Source organism: Spinacia oleracea, chromosome 4, assembly GCF_020520425.1.
Source record: "Spinacia oleracea cultivar Varoflay chromosome 4, BTI_SOV_V1, whole genome shotgun sequence".
NCBI lineage: Eukaryota > Viridiplantae > Streptophyta > Magnoliopsida > Caryophyllales > Amaranthaceae > Spinacia > Spinacia oleracea.
In genome coordinates this window covers 9,629,862-9,642,200 of record NC_079490.1, presented here as the reverse complement: position 1 = coordinate 9,642,200, position 12,339 = coordinate 9,629,862, and the positions used below count along the sequence as shown (strand labels likewise).

The following is a 12,339-nucleotide window of genomic DNA, read 5'->3' as shown; positions in this document are numbered from 1 at the left end:
CAGTGTCTCTCCACCATTTAATCAAAGTTTGTACGGCGAACCACATAAACAAATGAAAATAACAAACGCAAATTGCAAACACAACCATTTCTTGCATCAAAAAAAAAAACCACAACCATTTAGTTCTGAAGTTTAGACATAGAGTTCAGTATCAGTTTCTCATGACAAAAGTTAATCCATGGCAAGCCAAGCCACATTCTTAATTACATTACTCCAAAACACTAGCTAAAGCATGTTCAATATCAGTAATTCGCTAAACATACAAAATCAGCAGAAGTCCACACTTTTAAAACTCGTACTGTACTTCCAAAATCAGCAGAAGTTCCCACTATGGCACCACAAAATACTTCCTGATGTTAGTAATATCAGCAGCTGCATCAAGCCAACAAAGAACAAAAGTGAAAAATAAGGAGATTTTCTATTAGCTGATTCAATGTCTTTTTAGGTAAATCAAAGACGACAAAAAGATTGTTATTTCGTTTAACAGAACGAAAACAGAAACAGAAACAGAACAGAACAGAACGGAAACAGAACCGCAGAAAAAGAAACAGAACCTAAGTGTATACAGCATTACCTCGATAATCATTTTTTGGAACCGGATTTCCAGCTCTGAGTGCACTTCACTGCATTCATCACTTCAGGTTTCAAAGACATCAACGACCTATCAACTTCCCTTGGCTCAATAGAGAATGCTTCATATGAACTCACAAGAGTCACAGGAATAGCCAACAAGTCACGAGCCATTTTAGAGAGCCGGGGATACTTTAAGCCGTTCTCTTTCCACCACTTCAAGGCACAGAAATTATCCATCCAATACACCACTGGTTCTTCTAGATACAGCTCCAAATCCGACTTTTCAGGCTCATACTTAGATTGTACTGTATCACAGTACTCTTTTAGTACATTCAGGTCTTTCAGATTGTTACCCCATTTTCTCATAACGTATTTTCCAGACCCGATCTTATCTTCCTCTTCCTCGGAACTTGAATCACCCAACAGATACATGTTTTGATCACGTTGCACCTCATACACATCATACAGCTTGTAAATATTCTCTAGAACAACAGCAGCCTCTGATTCAGACAAACAAAACTCCACAAATTTCATTTTGTAACGCGGATCAAGAAATGCAGCAATTGATAGCAGCAAATACATATCATCCCAGTACTTGTTGAAGTCAATGAGCATCTTTTGTGTAACGAGACTCACAAATGCATCAGAACTGGCTGACTCTTGAGTAAGGTAGGCTCGAATCTCTTGAAGATGAGGTAGAAACAGATTAGATGTTGGCATCTCTACTTGAAACAATCCTTTGGTGATTACATAAATTCTATCTGCAATTCTGCACATGCTCTTGACTTTTCCCCATTCCTCCTCTGATGGTACTTCAGCAAACCCACCTTCTTCTACAGAAGAAAACTCTCCCATTTCCTTCAACTCTATGGCTTTTGAAAGGTTGCAAGTTGTTAGATACCACAACGGCTTTGCTAATCTAGGCCAACTTAAGGTTTTAACTTTGTCAATTATACCATCAATCTCCTCAAATCCTTTCTGAACAACTCGACTAACTATGTCACTGCTGCACAGAACAGGAAACAATTTGCCGTCCAACAGGAATGAACTCTTTTCTTGAAGCTGTTCCTTCAAATCATCAACATAGAGGACAGCATCATCTCTAACAGAAAAAGTAAGGAATTTTCCCTCAACACCATACTCTTTTAGAGACTTCATAAAGACAACATTTGGGTGATCCGCATCCATTGTAGAATCACAGAAGAAATTAAGAACCCATTTTTTCAGTTTCCAATCTTCGTCTATGTAATGGGCAGATATGCAAACAAATGACTCAAATGACACAAATTCCCTTAGTAACTCCACTGAGAAACTAATCTTTCCAGCATGTTTTGAGAAAGTTTCCTTCACCTTAATTTGCTCTTTCTTGTATAATTCCAACACTTTAGCTTCGTAAACCTTCCCGGTTGACATATCTCCCTAAGGAAAGAAAAACAAAGAAATACCTATTAAACAGTATTCACAATTATTAACATACCAATAAAATATATAATCTCTTCATTTCGTCTAATCCACCCACCCACTTTTTTCAATCTATTCTTGAACTCTTCTTAATTTCATAAAGAGGCACTAATAGTGCTTATAAAAATAAGGTGTTTCAACAACTTAGCATGCCAAAGGTGAAAATGTTTAGACAACAAGCAGTAAGTTTAGAGCATGATAAAAGCCATCAATGTACATAACAAACCGAAGAGAAAAAATGCAGGCGTCTTTGAGCATTATCTTGACAAGTCACAAACTCATTTTACTATTTAAGAGATTAGCAAAATCATCCTATCTCATATGATTCCAAATGTGAAATTAATCCATTAGTAAAACCGTATTATAACATAGATCACGGACACATAGCAACTCAAGACCACAAGCAAATTGTTCAAGAACATCCCTAAATTATATTCTTGGCCATGTACATGAATTATTAATGGCTAATTCTACGCAAGCCATCCTCCAAACATATTCTCCAAAAACGTATTTGAGCATAATCATGACGAGTCATAACAAGCTTGTTAAAGATGAGCAAAATCATCCAATCTCATACAATCTGACAAATGTATTAGTAAATTAAATCCTTGTTATAGCATACAAAATCAACGGTGACTAGATCGCGAATTCACGACTTCAAGCAAATCGTTTAGGAATAACCCTAACTTATGTTCGTAGGGAATAATCTACTATATACAGGATCATTATCTCTTTTGTACTTTACGAAGGCCATGGATAACAAGTATTACACGCTAATTCTACACAAGCCATCTTCATAACAAATTCTCCGAAAATTGTTCAATCAATTACAATAAAATAGTTCACTAGTATCACTAATTAGTCAAAATAAGCAACATATCTTAGGGATCGAGCATTTCTTTACATCGATCATCAAAATACTAACAAGTACAAGTCACAATAGCAAACAAAAATTACACATTTTAGATAGCAATTACTGTAATTTAAGTACAATTGTAACATACAAACAAGCAAAGAAGAACATTTCTATCTTGATCAGAATCAAAATCAAGAAGAAAAAAAAAGAGAAAATTACTGAAATGATACAAATTATTAGCAATTTCGAAATATAAACTTGAAATTATGACATAGATGTAACGAATTATAGAGTAAGAAGTATGGAAATGGACCTGCTTGTCGGAAAGTAAAGAAAACTTCGTCGATCAATTTAGTTTTCTTTGTGAGTTTGTGGCTAGGGTTTGGTTCTTCTGCCCTAATTTTTTTGGTGAGGTTTTATATAGAGGTGAAGAAGGGGAATGAAACAATAAAATATTCAGATATTTATGTAAGCACTAAGCAGGGGAAGACGATGGGATGTGATGGGACGTGTTCTGGCGGGAAACCAATTTCTCATTTTGGGGGGAACTATCTATCGACTCCGTATAATTATTGGCAAATTTGCCAAAAATAATTTTTTATAAACCCTATTTTTTTGCGAGAAATCACATTCTAAAATTCATTTTGTGAAGAAAATTCTTAATTGAAAAAAAAATGTTGCCAGAGACGGTCATTTTGTCTTTTCTAACATTGACTATTTATTTTCGGCTTTTAACTAGCCGGTTTTGCTATCTTCGCCGCTTTCTCAAAAGGAAATGATAGTAGAGAGATAGAGTGACGAAGTGGGAGAAAAAGTACCATTTTTTAAAAAAAAGTATCATTTCTTTTGTAGAAAAAAAATAGCATTTCTTTTTAAAAAACTAGTTAGTGTCCCGGGCGATCCCCCATATAGTAGAAACATGGATCAATTAGATTATTATATACTCCGTACTCCTTCCGTCGCAATATTAATTGTTACACTTTCCTTTTTCGTTCGTCTCAGATTAATTGTTACACTTCTAAATTACGATTGACCCCTCAATTATTATATTGTCTCTCTCTTCCCACTAGTTTTTTTCCCCACACCCTCTCTCATTCAATTGAAAAAATTACCCCACTAACTCCTATCACATCTACTTTTTCAATAAAATAACAATTGATAATCAAACAACCATTTATCACATAAAACTTTGTGCAAAGATAAGTGTAACAACTAATTTGGGACGGATGGAGTAACTCGTTTTGAGTCTAATTTTATTTTATATTACAATATATCTTGCTTTGAGTATGCTTTAATAAATTTTGTCATGTAAGGATTAGTAACTTGTGAAAGTAATGACTAATTAGTGATGTGAGACTATTAATAAGTGATTCAGACCATTTTTCTAATTATGTTGAGTTAATATAATTTTGAACGTATAAGGATATCAAAATGAGGTTGTGGCATAGTGGTTAAAAAATGTGTTTACCAAATGAGAGGTCATAGGTTCAAAACCTATAACTAAAAGTTTTCATGATCAATAAAATTACATGAGATGACATGTCAAAGTTGACGATACGTGAAGCGACATGTGGCAAAATGGCATTTCGTGCCTTTGAGTTTTAATAATAAATATAGATATAGATATTTTGAGTTAATATAATATTGAATGTATAAGGAATATCAAAATGAGGTTATGGCATAGTGGTTAAAAAATATGTTTACCAAATGAGAGGTCATAGGTTCAAAACCTATAACTAACATTTTTCATGATCAATAAAATTCCATGAGATGACATGTCAAAGTTGATGATACGTGAAGCAAATTCGACTAAAATATCCAAAATTATTTTTTAGCAAATTATTATTACATGGTATCTATTATTTCCACAATTTTAAACCAGTATTATTTTTACATACATAAAAAAATTATATAAAAGGAAAATAAAGTAGATTTTTTTTAGGAAAAGTGTTTTAATATAAATTATAAAGTAATAGATTTATTCGGATCTCTTTGTTAATTATAATTCTTTTAAAAAATTATCGTTTCTGTCATTACATATTACATATATAAATATGTGAAGGTGGAATTGATTATTGTCATATATTTGGATGTCAATATCTTTTTGCCAAATTATTTTTATTAGGTAAATGAATAAGTTAAATATTACTTCATCTGTTCGTTTTTACTCGCAACGTTTGTCACTTTCACGAATGTCAATGCACAACTTTGATCATTAATATCTTTAATTCTCTTTAAGCAAATATTATAAAAAGTTAATATTTTGACAATACACATTAAGACGAATCTAACAAGATCCCACGTGACAATGTTTTACCTTACGTATAAATCACCAACAATGATCAAAGTATAATATGTGAATAGCGTAGAAATCACAAACGTTGCGAGTATTAAAAATCGAAGTAAGAAAAAATTTATTTAACTCAGATCTCCAAGTTAATTATAGGTTAATTTTATTTCGTTCATTTTATTTGACTATGTTATTGTTGGTAACTTCCATAACCATTTTATCAATTTCATTTTAAGAAATTTAAGAAAAAAAGAGAAAAAAAGGAAAAACATTTTGGCGTGAAAATATTGCACCAGAATATTACATGTGTCATTCATGTTGTCTGATTTAGTATAATGTAATATATGTCATTGTTCTATTTTTTGGTATCATTACTTCATTTTTTCGTATCCATAATCAATCCAAAAAGTAAACATAAAAATATTGTTTTTCAAATTTTTTCTTCTCTTTTGTCGGCTAGATTTGTTATGAATTGTTTTTTGAGGTTGCTCTGCCACATGGAACTATGGGAGCGCAAGGTATGAAACTATTTCAAGAGGTAAATGTAGCGGCCGGTTTCCCTCCACTACTCTACTTTTTTCTTCTTCTAAGAGACTAAGTGTTAGAATCCAACCTTCCTTACCTTGTACTTTTCTTATATTTCCTTGTATTTTTCTTATCTAAACTTTCTAGGACTTTTCTTTGAAGTTTCTAGGCTTTAGATAAGATTATTATGTTACTGTCATTTCATTGTTCACTGGCAGTTTTTAGCTGATTCAAAATAAACCTCTATGAGGAGTATGAAGCAATACCTCTCACCAGAAGTTACCTAGGTTTGTTGTAAGCCTTTATAGATATTGTGATGTCACTTGTTTTTATGCTTACTTGCCTCAACAAAGTCTCCGAACAGATACGTACACTTGTGTCGTGGGCCCCACATGTGACTATTGTGCGCACACAAATGCCCGATCAACGCCCGCGTCCCATTCTTGTCGCCAATAGAAAAGAGCGCTCATTCTCAGAAACCTTGCTTGCTCGTGCTTCACGAGCCCTTTGAATTCGCTCCGCACAAGGCTCGTGCCCTTTGAATTCGCTCCGCACAAGGCTCGTGCTTCACTATATGTCAATTAATTTGGATTCCTGGCTTTATGGTTTTTCCGCATGAATTATATTGTTTATATTTTTCATAACCTTACAATAAGAACTTCCATGACCTTGTAAGATATTATTAAACCTTATTAGACTTTATTTAAAGTTTATTACATTATTACTAAACTTTTAACCATTATAATATTGAAAATAATTATCCAAAATTTATATTTTGATGATTGAAGCCATCAATTGATAAGATATATAAATATGTTACCTCTAAATACTTAGAGGCGGTGTTGCAAAACGTTGTGATTACTATTATGTACATGTTATTTGTTGTATGTCTCGAAAAAGACCGTCAATTGATTTGTGATGTAAACGTAATATTTAAAAGTAAGTTTTTTCCTTAAAAGATAATAAATTAATAATAATATATTAATTAATACTTACAATTAATTAATATTTATTAACTTCAATGAGTGATCACAATGAATTTTAATATAATAATATAAATATGATGTACTTATTATAACAACGCAAATAATCTTATAGGATCTTATTGGAACTTATTGGACCTTATATGAATTTATTGGAACTTATTGGAACTTATTGGAACTTATTGGAACTTAATCACTTAGGTCCTGTTTAGTTCACCTGATCTGATCTGAACTTATTTTTTCTGATATGATCTGAACTTATTTTTTATGATCTGATCTGATCTGATTCTTCAGAATTAAGTTTAAACAAAATCTACATTTATTAATATTAACCGACTTACGTGTAAAATAAACGTTACACAAATTTATAATATTGTTATTATTTATTTGACTTTGCTCATGATTTAAATATTCCTTATATTAGATAGTCCTAGACATGATCTAGATAGATCGGTTATGATCTAGACATATAAGTTCTGATCTGAATATGATATGTATAGATCGATTCTGATCTGGACACAATTTATACAGATCAGTGTTGTTCTGGATATGATCAGTTCTGATCTGAACAAGATCAGTTCTGATATAGACATGATCTGTATAGTTCAGTTCTGATTTGGACATGATATGTACAGATCGATTATGATTTGAACATGATTTTTACATATCAACTCTGATTTGACATGATCTGTACAGATAAGTTTTGATCTGGACATGATATGTACAGATCAGTTTTGATCTGGACATGATATGTACAAATCAGTTCTTATCTGGTCATGATCTGTACAGACCAATTCTGATATGGTCATGATCTGTACCAAACAATTCTGATATGGACATGATCTTTGCAGATCAATTCTGATCTGAACATAATCTGTACAGAGTCGGTATCTAGACCAATTATAATTTGGACATATCGATTCTCATCTGGACATGATCTGTACAAATCGGTTTTGATCTGAACATATTGGTTTTGTAAGGATCGATTCTGATGTAGACAAGATATTTGCAGATTGGAACATGATCTGGACATGATCTGTATAGATAAGTTATGATATGTATATTATCTGATTCAATCAGTTCTTGTCTGAATATATAACGGTTTTGATCTATATAAATCAGTTCTGATATGGACATGACCTGATCATTGGACATGATGAATTTAAATGTTTTGTTAATGTTTTTTTTATGCCTTAAATAATACTTCCTCCGTCTTTTAATACTCGCAACATTTGTTAGTTTCACGCATGCCAATGCACAACTTTGATCATTTATATCTTAAATACTCTTTATGCAAAAATTATAAAAAGTTGATATTTTAAAAATACACATTGAGACGAATCTAACAAGATCTCACATGACTATGTTTTATCTTATACAAAAAACACTACGAATAGTCAAAGTAGATTATATGAATAGTGGCAAAAGTCTAAACGTTGCGAGTATTAAAAGACGGAGGAAGTATATTTTAATTGCACTGACAACAACATTTTTGTTTTATTAGCAATAATAGTAATAAAATATTAAATATAATAACAAATATATAAATATATACCAATAATAATAATAATAATAATAGTAATATGATCTGATCTGAACTTTTTTTATTTTTTTTTATTTTTCTGATATGAACTTTTTTTTTCTGATCTAATCTGATTTGATTAAATTTGAAATAAGTAATAAGGTCCTGAAATAAGGTTATAGGACCTTATCCGAACTTATAGAATCTGAAAATAAGATAGGTTGGAAAGAACAAGGCGTAAGACTTCTCTATGACGTTACTTTCCCCCCACACCCCGACCTACCTTTTTTTTCGTTGACTATCATTATTGCTTTCCCCCCTTTCAAGGACTTAAGCCTGTCAGCTACTCGTCACTGTCTCACTCACTCACTCACTCACTCATCGACTCACCGGAGGCAAATCACCGCTGCTTAAACCACCGTCAAACGGCGCAACACTCCACGCACCACTTCTAGCTCGAACCTCTTCAGTCTTCCGCTAATTCCCTGGTAAGTATCTCCTATTTTTTTTCTCAAATTATTGTTAATTTAATCATAAAATTACCAGAAAAATGGTAGATTTCGTTTAAATTTGCTCAATTCTTGACTTTGGCTTCATAATTCAGATAATACCGAAAAGGAAAAAGGTCGATAATGTCGAAATCGAACAATGTCAGTTACAGTAATGAACATGATGAAGAAGAAGACAGATTAAGCTCTCTCCCAAATAACCTCCTTATCACAATACTCTCCCTCCTCCCCATTGATAACGCCGCTGCCACCTCCGTCTTATCCCGCCGTTGGGAACACCTTTGGACCAACATTACCCACGTCTCCTTCCCCCTTTCTCTGACTTCCGAAAAAACCCTAATTTACTTCACCACCACCGTCGACCACATCATCTCGCAGCTCTCCTCTCCCAAAATCGAAACCTTTAACCTCGATTTTCGTGTTCCGGAAGATGAATACACACTGGTCCGCTCCTCTTGTACGGTTCCCTGGATTCATGAAATCTGCTCCCGCTACATCCGGAGGTAATCGGGCTTGAATTTGGCGATATAAATCCTACACATGTGTTTGAATTACCCATTTGTGTTTTTCAAACTCAATCGTTAGTAGAACTCAGATTGGAATTGGTCTTCGAATTTGAATTGAAGTTACTTGATGATGAGTTAGTATCAATTAATCTCCCTTCTTTGAAGATCCTTCACATGTATCTCTATAATTCACATCGTCCTTTGATGCGTACTCTATTCAAATCTTGCCCACTGTTGAAACGTTTGTGGTTGTCGTTGTTTTTGGATGAAGAGGATCACATTGTTGATATTGTAGCACCTAATCTCAAGCACTTGAGATTCGAGACGGATGGATGTGCCCCAGAAGCCTGCAAAGTTTGGATAGATGCCCCCGAACTTGAGATCTTCGAGACACGGGGATATTCAATGGTTTTTAACTTCGTTAAGGATCTTAAGTTGTTACAAACAGCCAGAGTGTTTTTAAATGAGTGTGGTTTTGGTAGAGAAGGTGAATTGATAAACAGGTTACCTTCACTTTTTCAAGGGATTTCTTATGTTAAGTCCCTCGAATATTATTTTCATGGTTTCTATTGTGCGAGTCAGCTGTATAATCCGGATTTAGTCGCCTTGCCAATCTTCCGTAACCTGTTTCACCTGCAATTCACCTATTCCCCCATGGAAGGGAATAGTTTTATTCCGAGTTTTTTGTTAAGTAAACTCAGGAGCCTTGAGATATTGAATCTGATTCTATATGATGATGATGATGGTGATGCGATAAGGTTGATTCAGGACGTTCTGACTAATGCAACTGTTTTGGAGGATCTTTATGTGTATGTTCATTTTCATTCTGATAAATTTGAAGAAAAAGAAGTATAAATTTATAGGGAATACAAGTTCTATAAGAAAGTGCTCAATCTTCCAAGGAGTTCATTAAGCTGCCAGATTGAGTTCTGTGGCTATATCCCCAATCTGTGAAGACTTTGTAGATGGAAACTTTGCATCAACCAAAGTTGAGTAGTGAGGTAACTTTGAGCCCCCTCCTCCTTCAAATACCAGTTATTCTGTTGCCTCGTACATGCATTTGCGTGGGTTAGCCATTGTGATTAATATTTTTATTTCAATTGGATGGAAAACATCTGCATTTTCATTGGCATATTTTTGTGCTGCTGTAAATTCTTGTATTGTGTTTTCCCATGTGTATATACCAAGTGTGAATGACAATAGGCTAGATCTGTAAAGAGGTTATATCAATGATCCATATGTATCTTGAAGCAGGTAGCCTGGTTCTTTGTTGTCAGATTTGACACTATGACTCTGAAATAAAGATATTTAGAAGATGATTTGGCCTTGCTTTTTATTTGCTATGCTCTTGATAGATCCGTATTGAACGGACTTTTTGCTAAAGTCTCTACATTTTGCACACTTGTGCTCTGATTTAACAAGAAGAACATGGGAATTCGGTTGTGCATCTGTATTCAGTTTGCTTGATAGAGCTAGGACTCTATATGACTTGTTTATGTCGCTTACAACGTGTGTTTTAACTTGGAAATTCATCTTTTGCTTCATAACTCCTGCTGTTGTCCTGCTTCCTAGCTCCTGTATCTTCTTTTGGTTCCTTTCTCTTCATGCATTCATGATTTTAATGGTACATGGAACTGATAGTTTTATGTTCAAATTTCAACAGTTGCAGCCTGTATTCATGTTAAGTACTTTTGTACGAGTAACACATTAACCTTTCTTTGACTGAACCAGGTAAGTATATTTTGAGTAGTAAAATGATGGAGTTCCCTGGTGGAGGAAATAGTTAAAGGCAGTAGCTCTACTAAAAGAGAATGCGTGACAAAGGGATGGTGTTGAAGCTATTCACATCATTCACAAGGTGTCCTGATCTTGAACGTGGGTTGCTAAATATTTCAACGTAACTAAATGTAAAACTGTGGTCTGGTGGCGGTTGTTGTTTTTGTGAATTTTGGGGCTAAAGCCTATAAGTGCATCGTTCACACTGTACTTGTGCTGATAATTATCAGAGACTAACAGGGAGATATACATGGAAAATCCTTTTGACTTTATCTTTCTTAGGTTGTTACAGTGTTCTGTTCTGAGGATATTTGAAGTGTTGTCTTAATATTTGATTTAAATGATTAATCACTGATCTATTTTAACCTGTTAAGTCTTCCTGTGAAATTTCCGCTGCTTAGTTCAGGAATGATAATTTTCTCCTTGGAGTATTCCCAAGCTGTGTGCTAGCTAGCCTGTGAAGGCATATACAAGAATCATCATTTTCATTTTCAGGCGTGTTCATTTATATCATTTTTTTGTGCTCTTACATTGTGTTGTCAAAGGGAAGTGATAAATCCAAGAAAATTTTTACTTCTTCCAAGGAAATCCACATTTTTTAAAAGGTGATTTCCTTGGAAGAAGTGAAATTCTTCCTTGGATTTATCATTTCCCGTTGTCAAAGTGTTTCCTAGCCTTCTAGGCTTCACATTGCCACAAAGGATTATCCCGGAAAATGCTAGCAGAGTACTCAATATGGTGTTATACCGGTAAGACAGGCTTCGTTGTTGTGTGTAATTGAGATACTCGGCAACATCATGGTATTTTAAGTGTATCGTTATTCGACGTCCGCATACGTTAAAATCGCCCGCATTTTTAACGTGAAAGTACAGAGTTGCCCTTACAAAAATTAACCCTCCCTCCCTTCTTTTTTCACCACAACTGGCAACTGTAGCCCTTCCCTAGTCCGACCAAGCCAACTCCGGTAGATTTTATCACCTCCGGCGAGCCACCATCACCATTGCTCCTTCACCACCATGATTGCTCCTTCTTCCCTTCACCATCACATTGTCCCACCATCACCATCGTAAGCTCCTGCACTACCATCACCATTGCCCCCACCATCATAAGCTCCTGCGCCCCACCATCACCAATAACTCCGGCAGCCACCACGGTGAAAAAAAACATCAAATTTGAATAACTGCCGCACAGATTTTGCGCGGGCCACACGACGGTGGCGCACAGATCTTGCGCCAGCGACTCGGAGGTGCCGCACAAGATCTGCGACACCTCCGTGTCGTCGGCGCAAAGTTTTTGCGCCACCGCTATGTGGCCCGCGCAAAGTTTGTGCGGCTGTGG

At 34.6% G+C, this 12,339-nt stretch overlaps 2 protein-coding genes across 2 annotated transcripts; one reads left to right on the top strand and one right to left on the bottom strand.

Annotated features, from left to right (window-relative positions):
• Window positions 1–72: 72 nt before the first annotated feature.
• On the bottom strand, window positions 73–3,418 carry LOC110776911 (zinc finger BED domain-containing protein RICESLEEPER 2). Its single transcript, XM_056843726.1, has 3 exons — window positions 3,204–3,418; window positions 575–1,992; window positions 73–372 (listed from the first exon to the last, which is right to left on the bottom strand). The coding sequence occupies exon 2, from the start codon at window positions 1,984–1,986 to the stop codon at window positions 583–585; it is 1,404 nt and encodes a 467-aa protein (XP_056699704.1). The 5' UTR covers window positions 1,987–1,992; window positions 3,204–3,418; the 3' UTR covers window positions 73–372; window positions 575–582.
• A 5,784-nt stretch (window positions 3,419–9,202) lies between these two features.
• On the top strand, window positions 9,203–11,374 carry LOC110776910 (uncharacterized). The gene is made up of 2 exons (XM_056827287.1): window positions 9,203–10,226; window positions 10,957–11,374. The coding sequence occupies exon 1, from the start codon at window positions 9,400–9,402 to the stop codon at window positions 10,078–10,080; it is 681 nt and encodes a 226-aa protein (XP_056683265.1). The 5' UTR covers window positions 9,203–9,399; the 3' UTR covers window positions 10,081–10,226; window positions 10,957–11,374.
• Window positions 11,375–12,339: the final 965 nt, after the last annotated feature.

Coding starts and splice junctions, on each gene's coding strand:
- LOC110776911 (XM_056843726.1), bottom strand. CDS start 1,986: ATGTCAACCGGGAAGGTTTACGAAGCTAAAGTGTTGGAATTATACAAG.
- LOC110776910 (XM_056827287.1), top strand. CDS start 9,400: ATGTATCTCTATAATTCACATCGTCCTTTGATGCGTACTCTATTCAAA.